Genomic DNA, 19,728 nt, shown 5'->3' on the forward strand with positions numbered 1-19,728 from the left:
CATCACATGACTCGAACTCTTCTTCAACTACATCAGAGCTATCTCTGTCACTGCCAGTATGTAGTGACAGTGACACTGCCTGTAGGCAGTAGCAGGGCAGTAGCTGTATTAACTTTGATAATTTTGACAATAATTTTGTTCAGTTTATAGAACTGAGTTCTTGTTCTACTTCTTAGAGAGTGTTATAAACTCTCCAGTATTCAGCTTGCCAACACAGCATGTGAATATGTACCCCGCATTTGTATCATTGACAAATGACTTACAGTCTGGACTCTAATTCAATTATCACCCAATATTCACATACGCAGGCTTCTGTCTACAAACTGAATATTGTATGTTTCAGGTTGCTGTAGGGAAACAGCAAGAAACTGTATTTGATATTCTGCATAGAAATATTGAAAAAATTATCAACAGTTGCAGCTTCTGCAACTGTTGCAGCTTCTGCCCTCATACTAGGCCTATTTGTTTGTTTGTTTTTACAGAAATTCATACATTTTTAGAGACAAAAGTAGTGAAATTCGACAAAATGTACTAGATCTTGTTAAATTTTTACTAACATTAGAACAGTGTAATGACATTAAAATGTTATCACAATTTCATTGAATTACCCATCAAACCTTGGAATCGTAAAAAAAGGGAACCAAAATATTTTCAAGTCCCCCTACAGGCAGAGCAAAACTTTCAAGTCCCTCCCCTTGTAGTACCCACAAATTTTCAAATCCCCCACAACTGTCTTTTGTGAATGCAGCCTTATATAAGAGAGAGAGAGAGAGAGAGAGAGAGAGAGAGAGAGAGAGAGGCAGACAGACAGACAGACAGACAGATATATAGACACAAAAATATGGAGATCATAGATAAATACAGACATACAAAAAAATACACATGTACAGGTACATACTAATATAAGATAAATATATACAAGCAGATGTTAAATTTTGAGTTTCTGTAGTTATATGTTCATGGCATCATGATTTAAGTGAGCTGAAATCAAACACTGACTGAATTTTAAGTCTCTGTTGTCTATATTCATGGCATCATGACTTAAGTGAGCTGAAATCAAACACTGACTGACCTCTTCTTCCTTATCTCGTTTATCAAGAGCAGCTTCCACAGCATCAAAGAACTCTTCATCATTGATTGCACTGTGTGGTCCCTCCTGTACAGGAACACAAATCACATGTCGAGCACTGGTTAGAAATTTGACACAGAATGCCATTATTCAGCCTAATCCCCCTAAAAGTAGGGGAAGAAATAAATCATGACATAAAAGTCTTCATTATTGGCTGGTTTGCTAGTGTACATGCAATTATGATCTGCCCAGTTGATCAACAAAAAAGCATTGAGGGAATCACTTCTGGGCATTCAGGCAATAATTCGCATACAAAGTGGTGGTTTTGAATATTTGTGCCTCATTTGTGACACATTAACTATGCTGAGTCACATTCAATTGGGGAAAGAATGGTGACAAGCACACATGATCACACACTCACTACAACCAAGCCTCTCAATATGTGATAAAATTCACCGAGGATGGAAAAATATAAAATTTATGAGAGTATATCTGTTCAAAACATGCTCACACAGAATTTCAAGACATTTCCCAAGATAAAATTCTGTTGAGACAGATAAATTTGACGTTGAAGAGCTACGGTAATATGTTAGTCATCGGCAGAATGCAAATCATATACAGATCAAATTTGCATGCTATTAGCATTATGATTCTGTCTTTACAATCTTAGAGTATCTAGGAAACTGGAATTTTTGATTGACTCAGCCATATTTTGTATAAAGTGTCATTTACAGAGTGTAACCTGGTTGGAACTGCCAAAGAACATTTTGGGGAGGAGTTATTGCTTTGACGGAAATGAGGGAAAGCATGTAGGGAGTTATATAAGTGGGACTATCGTAAAAAACTTTGTTTGCGGTCTACAATTTGAGTGTCTTTGAATATTAAAACTAGTCAGTGACAGGCATTGTGGACAACATGTGTTAAACCAGAAAACACAATATCTGAAGTATTTTTATATGATTCCTGAACAGAACTTGAAGCAAGTTACCAGGTATTTGACAACCCTGTCACAAACCTTGCCATGGGATTTTTGTCTGACATGCTAATATGTCTCTTTCACAAATTCTGCTGGGGATATCTTTTTTGGTATTCAGACCGAATTAAAAAATCCTTTAAGAGCTACTTGGGACTTTACATGTAAAAACACAGGGGTATCCATTCAAGTTTGGGCTTCAATAACTCACCCATGGTTTACTTCAAAGAAGTACATAGTGTTGATAAAATTCTATATCGTCAATCTCACTGATAGAATTAACAAGGTGACATCTTTCTTTGAAGTCTGATGATACTTTGACATGATTCAGTGTGATTCATAAATATATTATGTAATCAGTGAACCAGCTGTCTATGTTACATTGATGGACTGTGATATCTTCCTAAATGGTTTATTTCCAGGTTTCTGTCACTAAACCATCATTAGATACTGTCCAATCTTTCAACTTTGTCCAAAGCTGTCATGTTGGTAAATGCAAATTCTCAAAATTTATCACATTTTTTTTAAAGCTGAGAAAGTTTTAGTTAATTTGAAATTGACAATCGAATCAAGACTTAACATCTGTTTTTTGTCAAACACTGAACAAGTTTCGTGTACAGACACAAACACTCATAATAAGGTTATACAGACACCTAACAGTAAAACTGACACCCTTGAGTGCATCGTAAGCACCAGGCTGCTAAAACGTATAAAAGAGTCCGAATGGATAAAACAGGTGGCCAATACAACATCATGGTAAAATTTTCATAATGGTCTACACTTGTCACTCATCTTAAACAACATACCCAAATCTATAATAATAATCAGTCTTGGTTTAATTCATAAAATTCTCCACTTTCACTGATACACTAGAAAAGAACTGACAGAACATCTGGAATGATACACCCTTCATTTCATTCTATTATTTTATTTATTTGAATCAAATCAAAATCTATCACCTCACGCATATCTGCACTGAATTCACTATTTTGTGTAGCTCTAACCCTATTTTGAAGTGTTTGATTTTTATTTGGTAGGTTTCCTTGACAAGTGAAAGGACTTCACATAGTACTAGGTATGTACATGTACTTTCATGGTCAGTTAGAATAGTTTCCAGAACATGTATGTATGTATTTTGAATGCAAGTTACACCATACTCAGCTGAGTATAAGCCTTTGCTTGTGTGTAAGCCCCTCCACTGATTTCAGAGGATTTTTAAAAAAGCTGTACATCCGTGTATGAGCCCCTATCCTAGTTTAACTCAAATATAGAAAGGTTAGGGGAGTGTGATTGGTCGATAAAGTTGATAAAATTATTTTTCAGATCAAAGAAACTTCTAAAAGATGTTAAAGAATGGAACATTGAAGTTCCCGTGACAGCATCATACGGATAATTGCACGCTTTTCAAGTACAGTCATGATTCTGTGACCTTCCATCCCAAGTTACCTAACTACAATAGTCCCACTGAGCAGTCATATCCACCATTGTCTTTTTCATTCATGGTCACCATATTGGTTTTCATCCTCTGAACATGCAAATTCATTTGTTTGAAGCAAATATCATTCCATATGTGACGAGTTTTTACCGGTGACTATTCCAATTTTCACTGCTATGCTGTTGTTTTCACAAGATGCTGACCATCTGATATGTGAAAGGGTGTTGCTTTTACATGCAGCCAATGCATGCTGTTCACACTTTACAGCACTGTTGATCGACAGCATACATGATGTCTTCCAAGTTTACTTTTTATTTCAAGATATGATTCAAGCAGAAATTTCACCAAAATGTCACTTACATATCCAGGGATTGTGTGATCAGTTTGATTTGAAAAAGTGATGTAAATACTGTGTCAACTAAGCAGGGAAATCCTTGCTGAGGTTTGCTGTCTTTTGGCCACAGTTGTCTATCAGTTCATGCCAGTTTGTGAAGATCGTGAGAATGTCATTTTTGTCCCTTATAATGTCTTGATGTCAGTCGATTTTTGAATATGATTGAAAGTTCAAGTGGTGTTCAATAACCACGCATAAATTGGCATAAATTAAGCAGTCATGGCTTATAATGTGAGGTTGCTCCAGTATGAGCCCCTCCCCTTGTATAACTGACATTTTGTATCGCCAAACCAGGGACTGTGATCAAATTTGCACACTCAAAGGAAATACCATACTAGTCTGAGTATTAGGCATGGCTTTAATCTGAAAATGGCACAAAAGGGATCCAAGGGCACAGATGCTATCCAATTAGTTTTGATTGTTGCCAATTCATTTTGATAAGGTATATCCACATTTGGAAGAAGGGCCACACTACCCAGCAAATGATTCAGTCTTCATAGATCTGTACTTTATGCAACATTTTAACAACACAAACGTTGCCTTCACAGGTAAAATGTACAAGTCTGTCTGATCAGCAATTAAGGATGAATGATAGGTGGACAGATGGAAGTACCACGTCCACATTGATCAAGCTGATCCATTAGGAAGTACCACGTCCACATTGATCAAGCTGATCCATTTAGTTAGATAGAAATTTCTAGTTCTCCAGTTACACTAGAATCATCATAGGTGTATACAGCATCAATTAAGGAACTACTGAATGAAGAAATGTTCAAATGTACTGTACATATCTTATACCTTGCCTACCAACTTGGCTTACAGAACTGACACAATACTGATGCTTCTTGACCATTTCTTTCAAGTGAATCAGAGCAGCAAACTTCAGGTGAAAATTGTCCAGTGGAGGCCCCTACAGTGGTACATATTTGTAACTATAGTGACAAACTACCCAAAGAGACAGACACAGGAACACTGAATTGTCTTTTCAAACAGTAGAGTGTCAAAGGTATTGTAAGTTGGTGTTGCCACTTTAACCAGGATTAGTCTAATGCTGCATTAAGCTATACCTGTGAACAATATATTTTTAAAATTTCATTTAGTGATTTGAAATACCTCACCTCATAGTCTGGACCACCAAGGTTTGTTTTCCGTTTCAACTCGGCCATTGCATTTCTGTAGCTTTCCTCAGCACGTTTCCTTCTCTCTTGTTCCTGACATCAATTTGATAAAAAGAACAAAAGCTAATCATTCCATTCTTCTTTTAAAAAAAACATTTAATCATCATGCAATCCATAGACCAATTTGGTCAAGCTCTGCTATTCCTCATGTAACAAAAACATGCTATTTTTTAATTTGCATTTTTCAAATTTGGGGAAATCATTCATATCTTTAAACAATACATTCTCATGGTCTGCCACATACCAAATGAAATTCAAGCATTCCAACAGTTCATTAGGTGATTAAGAAGTCCATACAATCTTTATATCAGTGATTTTACATGTATTTTTCATTTCACAAGATATCACAATATTTCACTCTTAGCACTAGGCTCTACATTACATCTACATAACAATATAAATTTAGTACGTGTTGGCATGTATCAACCCAATGCTGATCTTGGAGTCACATGAAAACACTGGGAATAAATCAAATTCTAACTGCCATTGTACCTGGGCCCTATTAGAACCATTATGCTTTTGTTACATAATATTTGCCTGAATAATAAACTTAATGGCAGTGTTGGCAGGGAAGGATCAGGTTTATCACTAGCTACATGTATATTGTTATAACAAATAATATCTGAAATATTTTATGATTGGTCACCATATTCTGGCATGCTACCATGATAAAATTTGTACATTGAAATTATCCTCACAATTTTTCATAAGTGTAAAACCAAGCAGAGGTACAACTCTCAATAAGTAGAACTACATGATTTTACATTACATTACTTTACATTTGGAAAGAAAATCCTGAAAATATTGATTCAAGTCTCCGGTACTGTAACTTACAACCAGTGTCTAAAATTTCGTCAAAATATGAACAAGTGCACAATGTAATCAGCATGCACGATAGATCAATCTCCCAACAGTGGTGTTACAATTATGAACTGAGCACCTTGTAAGGTGCAAATCTGTGAACTAAATATAGGACAAATTTGGTGACATTACTGTCATTCAAACATATGTAGAATTCTTAAGTATACTGGTATTACCAAAATGTACACTAAAACCCTATTAATTCAACCTCTCTATTAATTCGACCACCATACAGCAGGGATCACTTTGGGGCGCGATAACGCGATATTCACGCTCAAAAATCAGAAAAATCACATTCAGAAAAATCAATTGGGCAAAAAAGTCGCGCCGATAATGCAAATGGCACATATATGATACATTTACGTGATCTAAATTCATCGCGTATCAGTAATGTATTTGGCAGGTTAGAACCACTCATTGTGTCGCCGTAGAGAGTGCTATACCAAGAACCTGTTTCAGAGTTACCCGTTTCAAACAGCGTTTGTGATTGTTGCAAACAGGAAGTTTTGCGTTCATTGACAAATCATTGGAGTCGATACAGCAAGTGTTCATTGCTGATGTACACCGTGTTGTCATCGCTCAAAATGGCGCTTTCGAAGGAATTTGTGTCAAGTACGAGTGGTAGTGCGAAGAAAAAACGTAAATGCACTACTCTAGACCACTGTACTTCTGTTACTCCCACACTAGAAAGTATGGATTCGATCGCCTCCGATTACAACTACACTCAGTGTGACAGTTTTCGGACAGGGTAGTGAATTTCGCCCAAAGCCATTTCATAAATGACAAGCACTACGAAATCTTATTATCATACCTTTCAAAACTTTATTGTGTTTATCCTCAAACTGTTAACACCGACAGAAGTGGCATTTAGGGGGGTCAAAGTTGCCAAATTTTTGACCCATGTTGAGTGCGTAGTAATCAGACTGATATGGCAGTAATCTAATCGGACGTCGTATTTGGAATATGATTATATAGGGGCAAAATACTGATATTTTGAAACTTCGAAACCCAGATTTTCAATTTCAGTGTGTTTAGAACTACATGGAAATATTTCGTGATAATTAATTACATTTAATCCATGGACGACGCAACTATATTCTGACGTGAATAGCGCTCAGATATCAAACATGGGCTGTCTCTGTGTAGTGTTCGACACCTTGTATCGTAGGGTGGGGCTAACTTCGCCAAGTTTGTAGCCCGAAATAGCTTCTACCAAAAAAAAACTATCCAAAACGGGACAGCAGCGTCACCTGACTTAATTTGACTTTTAAAACACTATCAATACAGAGAGAAGTGAGTACAACAAACAGCACGTCATTAAATGTCCGAAAAACTGAGGTTGTCCGAAAACTGTCACACAGAGTGTATTGTTATGCAAATTGTCCAATTTGCAGAAAATCAGGGAAAGTTAGGTTCCACAGACCTTGAAATTCTCCCACTGTTTTTTTTTTCATGTGAGATTTTATCTCATGCAGTTCTTGAGCCAGGGTAATCTCTGTACAGTATCTTAACTCAACACATAATTCATTTTACCCTTATCCATTCAACCACCAATGGAAATAGGAACTTTCTCCATCTCTAATAATTCGACCAAACAATCATGACAAGCTGTGTTGAACATCTCAGTGTTTCCTCTGGCTAAAATTACCTGTTAGCCATTCTGGCTAATTGAGACCAAAATTGATTAGCCAGAACTAGCCATCCAAATTTACATGTATTCGGCATTTGTGATTTTAGACAACTGACAGTTGAATATTTAGTGAAAGTCACATTCACAAATAATATACTCAGGCCGGTCCTATCAGCTGCTACAGTACTGGAACAAAAAATGGCAAAACAAGTTAAGAACAACTTTTACGGAACAAACTACTTTCTTTATTACTTGTAACGGTCACAATAAACTTTATTTCCTGAGTGATTCACACTTATGTGACTTCTGTATCACAAGTAAATCATTTACAGGGTAACTTCAAGATATTCTCTGCCTCAGTCATCAAGTGCTTTCAGTTCTCTAATCACAGAGTACTAAGAAAGTGTACTGGTACATTACATTATTTCTCAAGGATGTTTTTATCAAATGGAACTGACTCATATCAGCGGCTGCTTGCGGTGCATTCATGGCAAGTCATGTCCTGATGTTTTCTCAGGCTTCTTGAAATTGTCCTTCTTTGGAATGTCTGATCGCCTGCCGGATGTAAATATATTGTCCTGTCTGGCCGCCTGACACTTCGTATGTGGTACAGAAAAAACTTCTCATTGTCAAACACTAACCCTGAAAATTCAACAAACCATTCCTACGCAGTTTCCTCGTTTTTTCAGAACTTGTTTTACCCCGCAACTTGGCGGACAAGATGCAGTCACGGTGCAATTTTCATATCCGCTGACTTGGAAGTTGTACTCGGACATGCCAGGCACAGCAGTTCTGCACGTTGTATGTAGCTGCCTCTGACTGAGGTCGCCGTCATGTCCTTCTCGTTTTTGTCACAATGGTTTCATTCTGTTCACCTCCCTAGCGACCATCGGCTGCTGATGTCTGCTAAGCTTTTGAAAATACCCCAGAATCAAATAGTGTTTTCTGACTGCGTAGGGCCATTGTTTAGGAAAATTTTCTGTCCCAGTTGTTCGACTGTTTATTCTCAGGGAGGTAGCACAGGGATAACGGCCATTTTGGATTTCAAATATTGGTAAATGTTATGTAACTTAGTTTCCCTTGTATAAAATTTGCATGGTGATCTCTGACTTCTATTGTTGATATGGTGAGTCTTGTACTTTAGAGGCGCATACAGTTTTCCAATTAACTCAGTGAGAATGGAAAACCTTGTCCATGTCCTGTGACAAAGTCTGAAAACGATGGTTTTGGGCAAAACCATTGCACTGTATTTGGTTTGCATTATCTTTAACTGACCTTTTCAAATCTTCTCTGCCACTGGTCTTCTCTCTGTCTCATAAGATCAATACAGTGCGAGAGTGTTGCTATGATACCAGCTGTCGTGGCTTTGAAGGTGAATGCTTCTCCTTTGAAGTCCACACCCATTTCTGAAGTCATGGTGCTGCCTGGGAAGGAAAATCCTGCAAATGAGGAACACAGAAACACAAAATTCAGATTTTGAAAAGTAGTGATGCATATTTGATTGGAAGACATGAATCAGTATGTTCAAGTAGGAGGCATACCATACTCAGCTGAGTATAAGCCTGTGCTTGTGTATAAGCCCCTCCACTGATTTCAGAGGACTTTTGAAAATGCTGTACATCCTTAAGTCCCTAGCCTAGTTTCGCTCAAATACAGAAAGGTTGTCGTTACAGATGGTAAAATTACTTTTCTGATCAAAACAAATTATTTAAAGATGTTTAAACAATGAGAAATTGTGGTTCTAATAACAGCATCATATGGAAAATGGCATGTCTTTCCAGTAGCTCTGTTATTCTATGACCCTCTATCAGCTTTACCTACACATTCACAATATCCGTTTTCATCTTTTAAACATACAATTTCATTCGTTTGAAGCAGTTAGTCTGTGAAGAGATTTTACCGCTGACTATAACAACTTTGACTGTGATATTGTTGTTTTCACAAGATGCTGACCATTTCATACTGGAAAATTAAGTTACTTTTATACTTTTATATGCAGCCAATGCATACCCGTTGACAGTTCACACTTTGCTGTTGATCAGCAACTCAGTATTAATGTGATCATGGTATGTCAGTTCATGAGATTGTAAGAACATCAATCTTGTAGGTAATTTTTTTATGTCTTTTGTATATTTATTTTGGAAGCGATTGGATTTTGAAAGAAATTGAAAGTTCACATGGTATTTAATAATCATGCATAAATTACCATAAATTAAGCACATGTGGCAGTAATATGGTGTTGCTTGAGTATGAGACCCTCCCCTAGTACAACTGCAGTTTTTTGTTGACAAACTAGGGGGTTATACTCAAATGAGTAGGGTAACAACTTTTGGCCAAAATTGTGCATTATTTTATCTAAAGCTAAAGCAAATGGACCAAACCATTGAACTACTTCACTTATATAAAACCTCTCACCACTCCAAGCGCACAAACACATTAATTTTGATGCATTTTGGCCATCTAGAAAAGCTGTTTTGTAACAAACTTCATAAGCTGTTTTGTAACAAACTTCCAAATAAAAACATTGCCATTTTCTGTTGTGCACCAACACCATCAAAATTGATGGCTTTTTCCAAGAGTAGACACAATGGTAGAATTTCACATAAACAATAAATAATTCATCGTAAAACTTTACATTTGCCTCACTTTGATCGCTACATGTTTCAGAAATACCGGTAAATAAGTGAATAGATATGGTAAAAGACCAATCTGCAAATGATTGTTTCATTGATTTTCTCACCCATACATCAGCAACGTATGCAAGCACTATATATTTGAGAGTCCAGATCAGGTACGTAGACAATCACTGAATCAGTCATACAGCATACTAGTTTGCTTATCACATTACACAGCGTTTCTACAATATTTGTCACAAGCTTCAATTTTTACACAATTCTCTCCCTTTTGCAAATTATTTTCATTACATTTAATATCAAACAGAGAGGTATCCACAACCTATATTTACAGCTTAGTCCAGTTCAGTTACCTTTTCCTATCCGCCGTGCACTGCAGATGATCTGCAGCTATCTGGTACGGTCAATATTTCGTAAATTAGGGTATGTTATATGATTGATGGAGGTCTATGAGACTCAGGTTGAAATTTTCAAATGCAGTTTTTCGTTAGTTTTCCAAAAAAAACATACCAATTATATCTGAGGATTCCAAAGTATCAAGAAATGGGAAAGGATTTCAGTGTTTGTTAGCTCTATTGACTGAGAATCAAAATTGTAACTTTAGACTTTACAGTTCAAAATGCATGTGCCCAGGATATCACTGAGACTGAACAGAGACCAAGCAATATGGCAGATGGGCAGAGGTGACACCTCCAAACCTTGCTGATAGACTGTTGTTTTCTCAAGGGTCTATGATATAATTCAACTGATTTATAATTGCTTAAAAACCTCGCTACATTGACATGTTCAACTGTCAACAGCTGCTTGTGACATTTTGGTCTGTCAATGCAGCTTGAACGTTTTGCCTCAACCTTCAGAGCTAGTACTCCAGCCTAGCCTTCAGCTGGTAGTCATCAGTTGTTGAAGGTAGTCATAACAAGGAACTTGCCAATGTGGATATGTCAGTGTTCAGCCAGTTTTTGCTGCTTCCTTACTTTTTTTTGCGAAGAAAAAACCCTTCTGACTGTTTGCCCATGTAGGCCATATCCACACTACCCTAGCAGTTTTGTAGTATTTGCCGTGCACCAAACAATGCATACATGAATAATCAACTTTGTATGACGTTTCATATTTTGTGTTTCGCTCTCACAACAGTATGCAATGAGGTATTTACCAAAATTGCATTTATTCAGTAAAATAAATATGTTTATTTTAATTAGAATCATTCCTGTGTTCCCAATGATTATCAAATCTTCAAATAAAGTGGGTACGCAATTTTCTAGAAAGTTAAATTGCTGAAATATAAAGGTCAATTCTGAACCATTTTGGAACTTCAAAATGTAATTTTTCTAGTTTTTTACATCATATGATGATCATCACATGCTAGTGAACCACTAGTAAAATATCCTATGCAATTGTTTTCAGTACAGTATTGGATCTAAACATCCATCTTAAGAAGATGATACAGCATGCATGTCAGAAGAGCTGAACTAATGCAACACAATAAAATAGTTACACAGAGTTGTAGCATATTCACATATTTACAGCATTGTTATTTTGTATTATTATTCTGCTAAAAGCAGAATTGTGACTCTTTAATACAAGGAGTTGCACTCACTACAGTGTTTTCAAAATATGTTCAGTTGTATTGTAGAAGTGATCAACAACCGACCTAACGGCCGATATAGCTCCGCTGTGTTTATGTAGAGAATAACTATTTTTGACACATTTTGATAAAGAAGGTGGAAATCTTTGATAGCTCATTTCAATGGCCAGAAAAAAGTGGCTAAATAGCTGCAAAAATACACAATTGAAGATTTCATCATAATATCAAACTAAGTGATTCTCTTTGTATGAATAATAAAGGATGTCATATATCAGGCAAATGCATCAACCATTTATTTTATGCTGATGATATTGTTTTAATTTGCCCTTCTGTAAAAAGCTTGAACAGTGTTTTAAAACCTGTAGACACTATGCTAGGTCACATGACATTCTTTTTAATGCAAGTAAATCAAAGTGTCTTTGTGTTCTGCCTAATTGTTGCAATATAACTAAAATTCCTCATGTCTATCTTGATGATGTATCCCTTGCATTTGTAAGAAGCCATACATACCTTGGAGTTGTTCTCAACTATTTGGCCAATGATGGTGATGTCATCAAATGGCAAATGAAAACTTTTTACGCCAGTGCTAATTCTTTAATTCATAATTTCTACAATTGTTCATTCGCCGTAAAAGTCTATCTGTTTAAGGCATATTGTTCTGCAATGTACTGTGCTCACTTGTGGAGTGTTTTTATAATAATATGAAAAGTATTAATGAAATACGAGATCTTATAACAAGGCTTTTAGAATTTTGTTTGGCATAAGACGGCGTATAAGCATCTCTCAAACTTTTGTAAACAACTGTATTATGACTTTTGACAGCAAACAACGCACCACTCGATCGAGATTTTATTGTAGGTTGAATGAAAGTGATAATATCCTGATTAAATCAGTTTTATCTTTTGATGTATTTAAAAAAAGTGCTTTTTGTAGAAGAGTTATCAACGACTGTTTTTAAGACGTTTTAATAGAATTCTTATTTTATCATGTATATTGTACCTTTTTGTTCTGTTTTGTTGTTTCAGTCTAGTGGACATTTTATGAGCTTGTTCTCGAAACAAAGACTATTATTATTATTATTATTATTTCAATATATCACATTGGATCACCCCCGAGAACATGTCAACCACACCTATCTGACCAGTAGTTTTTTGAGAATGATATTTTTTGACTAAAAATAGCAAAAAATGGCACAATGGCAAAATGGCAAAAATGTGGTCTCCAACAAATATAGTTCATAATTTTCTCCATGTGGAAATTTTCTCACAATGTTGCCCCCAAAAATACAAAATTGCAGATTTCATCATAATTTCAAAAAAAAATCATTTAGTTCATCTGTAGAAACCTGTGTACCAAATTTCAAAGCCATCAGATGAATAGTTTTGGAAATACACATTTTTTGACCAAAAATGGCAAAAATTTCCCCCAAAAATACAGATTTACAGATTTCATCAGAAATTCAATATATTACTTAGTTCATCTATAGAAACCTGTAAACCAAATTTCAAAGCTATCAGACCAGTACTTTTTGAGAAACACATTTTTGGACCAAAAATGGCAAAAATTGCCTTAAAAACGCAAATTTGCATATTTCTGCACAATTTGAACAAATCTGAAATGGATCATCCCTACGGACCTATGTACCAAACATCAAAGCTATCTGACTGGTAGTTTTGAAGAAGATTTTTAAAGATTTTTTTACCAAAAACGACAAAAATTGCCTTAAAAATACAAATATGCAATGACTGAGGTCACCCTAAATAAACTGCATATCAAATTTCAAAGCAATCAGAAAAGCGGTTTCAGAGAAGATTTTTCTACCAAAAACAGCAAAAAATGCCCCAAAAATACAAATATGCAAATTTCACCACGATTTGAACCCCAAGTGAACTGCATATAAAATTTCAAAGCAATAGGACTTGCGGTTTCAAAGGAGAAGGCAATTGTTGACGGACGACGGATGACGACGGAAAATCAACCTATTTGATAAGCTCTGCGTTGCTGACAGCAGAGCTAAACACTGTGCACTTTGCATAATGTTAGTTAGTACATATAGCACCTTCTTATAGTTAAACCGCATATTTCTTTACACTGAAAGCCAGCTGAAAATGAAATTGATACAAAGGTTATCACACTTGTGCAATTGCTTTGAGAACGTGTTAATGACTTTGCCACCGTAGTGGCACTGATCAAAGGACTGTATAATTGACCCATCATAAAACACACATACAGAGACTATACTGCTTGGTAGACTTTAGATACAGACAATTGTATAATATTGCTTTACCGCTTAATGTTAGATTATATAGCAGCTGAGTCAGAGTCAAGCTGTACTCTTTGTCTTTGCCTTGGTATTCCTTGAAGTGGTTTGCCTAAAAACATTAAAGTTCAAAAGAGACCTAATTATTTTACCACTGGTCAAATATTTTCAGCCATTTAGTTTTTTTTTCTCCAGAAAACCACACATACAGTATACACACAATAATCAGTTCCTATCGGCTGTCTGGCTATATTGCTATATTGAAACAAATACAGTCGAAGCCTACTATGAAACCACACTATCATCCATCTGTTGTTTGGACCTCGTAATGTATTGTCTTGAATGAAAATGATTATTGGACCAGTTTAATGTCATATTGCCTCAGCTTACTTGTAACTTGTAAGTGCAAGAACTGGTTCTGTAGTAAAATTTGAAACAACTTTATAACCAGTTAGAAAAGTGTGATAACATTTTGATCAATTTCATTGTTCACTTTCAGTTGGCGTTCAGATTAACCCAAACTACTGAAATGCAGCACTCTGTGACAAAAGCACTGGATATTTTGTGTGAAGTTACACAAAGAGTTATGAAAACAGTTATTTTACATAAATAATTGTGAAGATAAAAATTACATGTTACAGAAGCGACTAGCCAACCTTTGTGTTGCTGTAACCATGGATGTAAAAAATAGAAGGATACAGGACAGCCCTATAATCCCTTTCACACCTATTGTTATTTCTTTGTCTACGCTGGTCTTTGAAGTTGTGGCATGGTTGCCGCGATCAGGACGGCTCGGACACACCCACTTCACTCACAATATCGTGTACATCAAATTATTGTTGCCAAATTCATAAAAAAACTTTCAAACTTGTGAAATTGCTTGTGTTGAATGCTCAGACTGAACAGAGCTCAAACAAACCGAAGACTGAGAAAATCGACGCATATTTGACCAAGTTATGACTATTCTTTTGAACTGACTTGGAAAAAGTCCCGTGATCGTAAAATTACTCTAACTTACAAAGTATCTAACCGCGGAGTCTGATTTTTTCTTAATTAGAAGGTTCAAGGTATGAACGCTTAAAAAATGTTTGTCCTAAGTACTGGTTCCCCTGGCCGTTGAAGTTATCGTATTCTAAAGTTGGGCTATATTTGCGGTACGCCGATAGTTCGTCCCCATAGGATTGTGTGCAAATGCGTTCGTCGTTCAGGCCATGGTTAATCCGTTTGAAGTCACGTTTCCAGACGTTCAAAGACACTGCTGAAAGAACTGTTACGCCAAAACTAAAGTCATATATATAGACTTTCCTGTCTGGTCATGTTTGGTGATCTGAGTACCTGGCCGAAAATTCCCTGGTGATTTTTTTGCCGAAGTTCATTGCGTCGCGTCACCATTCTGCACGGGTTGAGGCATTGTTCAAGTTCAAGAAGGGGAAAGGTTATTACACATGCGCAGTTCTTGTTATACCGTGTTTACGTGAGACAGAAAGTGAGCCAGGAGCTATGTAGTCGATTGTTTTCCTCCTCGAAGAGCTGCATATCATCGTTAAGATAGAACAAGTCATTGACAATGACATAGTCCCCACTTGTAATAGGAGTATTAGTCTTGAGGGGGCAGGGAAATGAGGTCATTAAGAAGTATCACTAAAGTGTATATGTTCAGATCTATGGACACATAGGTCTATGTCATTGTTCCCAATTTGAAACAAGAGGCATGTCTAAGTTATGGTCCTAAATCGGGAAAAAAGATCAAACCTCTAGCTGTATTGGCCAGCCAAGAAATACATATGTGCATAATAAATGAGGTACAAGATGTGACATCTTAAGGTCTATTATCCTATCAAAATTGAAGCGTAAAGAACTTGTGATTGCTGAGTTATGCATATATATGCATATTCAAGGTCAAAGGTCATCAAGGTCACGTGACATTTTGAAAAAAAATATTGTATTGCTAATTAATCCATATATGCCAAAATTCAGACCTCTAGCTCTATTGGCTTGCCCACAATTATATATGGGCATAATTAACGAGGTAAAGCATGTGTTGTCATAAGGTCTCCCATCCTACTAAATATAAAGGACATAGCACTTGTGGTTACTTATTTATTGACATAATCGTGTATTTTAGGTAAAAGGCTATCGAGGTCACATGACATTTTGTCCAAAAATTTCTATCCTATAGTCTATCCCTATATACTAAAAATCATACATTTACTTCTATTGGCTTGTTCAAAATTAGATATGCACATAATGAATGAGGTACAATATGTGGCGTCATAAGGTGTCCCATCATACCAAATATGAAGGGTGTAGCACTTGTGGTTCCTGAGTTATGGACAAATATGTATATTTGGGGTCAAAGGTCACCGAGGTCACGTGACATTTTGTCAAAAAAATTGTATTGCTAAGTTATCCCTACATACCAAAAATCAGACCTCTAGCTCTATTGGCTCGCTCAAAATTAGATATGCACATAATTAATGAGGAACAATATGTGGCGTCATAAGGTGTCCCATCATACCATATATGAAGGGTGTAGCACTTGTGGTTACTGAGTTATGGACAAATATGTATATTTGAGGTCAAAGGTCACCAAGGTCACGTGACATTTTGTCAAAAAAATTGTATTGCTAAGTTATCCCTATATACCAAAAATCAGACCTCTAGCTCTATTCGCTCACTCAAAATTAGATATGTGCATAATTAATGAGGTACAATATGTGGCGTCATAAGGTGTCCCATCATACCAAATATGAAGGGTGTAGCATTTGTGGTTACTGAGTTTTGGACAAATATGTATATTTGAGGTCAAAGGTCATTGAGGTCACATTACATTTTTTCAAAATAATTGTATTGCTAAGTTATCCCTATATACCAAAAATCAGACCTCTAGCTCAATAGACGTCACTGTGTGCGGACGTGTGTCCTTACCGCTCTCGGAAATCAGCCAAAATACTGCTGCTTTTCAAGGCGAAACACAAGTACCACCTTAAATATTCAGTATGAAGTGCCAAGACTGTGGAAAGTCGAATGCTAAGCTTACTCAGGGTGACCTCCACCTCTGTAGACGATGCAAAGAAATTCGTTTTCCTACGCAAAGTGCCTCCACAGCCACCAAGATGGCCGATGGTGAGAGTGACGACGAACACCATAGAAAGAAACTCGAAGACATACAGACAACGCTATCCGTACTAACCACTAAAGTTGACAAACTTATTGGAATGGAAGACAAGTTACAAGATCTGCAAAATAGCGTCACCTATGTAAGTAATTCATTTGATGAATTTACGAAACAAATGCAGATTTTGAAAAACGAGAACAAAGACTTGAAACAGGAACTCAGAAAGACAACAATGGAACTGAACGAACTCCAACAATACACTCGTAGGAACAATTTGGAAATTCACGGAATACCAGAAGAAGAAAACGAATGTACCGATGAGATAGTCGTGAGAGTTGCCGCAGCTGCGGGAGTCAATATATCAGTGGATGATATTGACGTATCTCATCGTTTGCCTCGACGTACTAATCGTGACAGCCGTGAACAACAACAACAACCGGCAGCCATAATTGCCAAGTTTGTCAGACGTACCACCCGCAATAGACTTTACTCATCAAAGAAAAATCTGAAAGACAAAACCGCCCGTAATATTGGAGCCACCAGTAACAATCGAATATACATAAACGAAAATTTAACTCCAGTAAATAAACAGCTCTTCTACCAGGCTAACCGACAACGCAACACGAAACACTGGAAATTCATCTGGACCAACAACGCCAGGATTTACGCAAGGAAGTCAGCCAGTGACCCAGTAGTCCACATAGCCACTTCTGAAGACCTCCATAAAATCATTTAAAACAATTACTCCTGCAATCTGGATATTAACGATAATGAACACTCGACATGGGTGACAACGTGGACGCTCTTCCCAACAAAACTCACTGCTTTGAGTACTCCATAGACGAGTTTAATACAGGTACAACAACTTTTCAAAACAATTTGTCATTTTTACACCTAAATGTCAGGTCTCTAGCTAAACATTACGATGACCTTGTGACATTTCTTGACATTTTAAACATAAAGTTTACTTTCTTGGGGCTTTCAGAAACGTGGCTGAGCCACAATTCAGATCCGTCTCTGTACAATTTACCTTTGTACAATTTCATTACTTCTAATCGTGAAAATTCAAGGGGAGGGGGAGTAGCACTCTATATTCATGATTCTCTGTCTTTTACACGAATTAACACCATTGATATCGTCCATTGCGAATCGATATTTGTGGATACAGTCATTAACAACAAAGCTATTACAATAGGTGTCATTTACAGAAAACCAAACACTAACCACCTTGAATTTCTTCAAAGTCTTGACACATGCCTTGACCAGCTGTCTCTTTCAAGAAAACAGTGCATTATTCTTGGTGATGTCAACATTGACACTTCTACCGATAACACACCTGCTATTCAGTACAATGCTATTTTAAATTCCTACAGCTTTAGTCAAGTCATTACCACTCCAACTCGTACACTGATAACTCCAGCACAATAATTGACCATTGTATCACAAATATCACTGAGTATTTTACCAGATGTGGCACCATTCAATCAGATGTATCAGATCATTACCCTATTTTTTGCCTCGTCCACCAATTGAAGCATATCATGAAATCTTCAAATCCTGTTAAGATCTTCGATCTCAATTCTTATGATGAAGCTGCTTTTCTTGAAGATCTGAATAATGCTGCCTGGCATACTGTCTATAGCTGTACGGATCCAAATGATGCTTACGCAGTTTTTCATGAGATTTTCTATACTATAACTTCAAAACACAGCCATTACAAATCATCGTGCCATAGGAAAAGTATTCGAAAGCCATGGCTTTCTAAAGCCCTTGCTAAATCAGTGCGCACGAAACACAAGTTATTTACCAAAATGAAAAAGAACCCCAACAATGCTCGTTACAAAACAACTTATAAATCGTACAGAAATATCCTTAGCAGGCTTCTGAAATCAGCAAAAGAAGTTACTATTCAAACAAATTACAGTCGGCCCAGGGAAATACAAATAAGACATGGCAAGTGATTAACGAAATTTTAAATAATTCAACAAATAGCTATACCCCCCGCAAAATATTTTCACAGAAACAAAACATAGTAACAGACAGCCTCGATATTGCAAAAGAATTTAATAATTTTTTCTCTACTGTCGGTATTAACCTTGCCTCACAAATCACCCCTGCAGGTGACTTTACTAGCTACCTGCATGGCAACTATCAGAATTCTTTTTTCTTTCACCCTGTCACGGATCAAGATGTTTTTAATGTAATTAGGACCCTAGATCCACGTAAAGCTGTCGGTCCCGACAACATTCACCCACTGTTAATTATTCATGCTGCGCCTATTATATCCCACCCATTTGCCCACGTAATTAATTGTTCTTTGCAGCAAGGTATCCTTCCCAATGATTTAAAGTTAGCAAAAGTTGTTCCAATTTACAAGAAGGGCTCTCCTGAAAATGTTAGCAATTACAGACCCATCTCAATTCTCCCAACTTTCAGCAAAATTATCGAGTCAATTGTGAACAAACAAATTATCCGCTATCTTGAAGAAAAACACATACTTATTGAGACACAGTTTGGGTTCCGCAAACGTTATAACACGAAATTGGCCCTCATAGACTTAGTCACTGATATTAGCGACTGTCTAGATAAAGG

At 36.6% G+C, this 19,728-nt stretch overlaps 1 protein-coding gene across 1 annotated transcript in view; it reads right to left on the reverse strand.

Annotated features, from left to right (window-relative positions):
• LOC139121015 (ceramide transfer protein-like) overlaps nucleotides 1–19,728 on the reverse strand; it is a 60,175-nt gene that overhangs the window by 21,081 nt on the left and 19,366 nt on the right. The window contains exons 6-8 of the mRNA XM_070685587.1: nucleotides 8,816–8,979; nucleotides 4,990–5,082; nucleotides 1,073–1,156 (exon numbers count right to left, since the gene is read on the reverse strand). Coding sequence (XP_070541688.1) covers nucleotides 1,073–1,156; nucleotides 4,990–5,082; nucleotides 8,816–8,979 — 341 coding nt within the window. The remainder of the gene's footprint in view (nucleotides 1–1,072; nucleotides 1,157–4,989; nucleotides 5,083–8,815; nucleotides 8,980–19,728) is intronic.

This window comes from Ptychodera flava, chromosome 21, assembly GCF_041260155.1.
Source record: "Ptychodera flava strain L36383 chromosome 21, AS_Pfla_20210202, whole genome shotgun sequence".
Lineage (NCBI taxonomy): Eukaryota > Metazoa > Hemichordata > Enteropneusta > Ptychoderidae > Ptychodera > Ptychodera flava.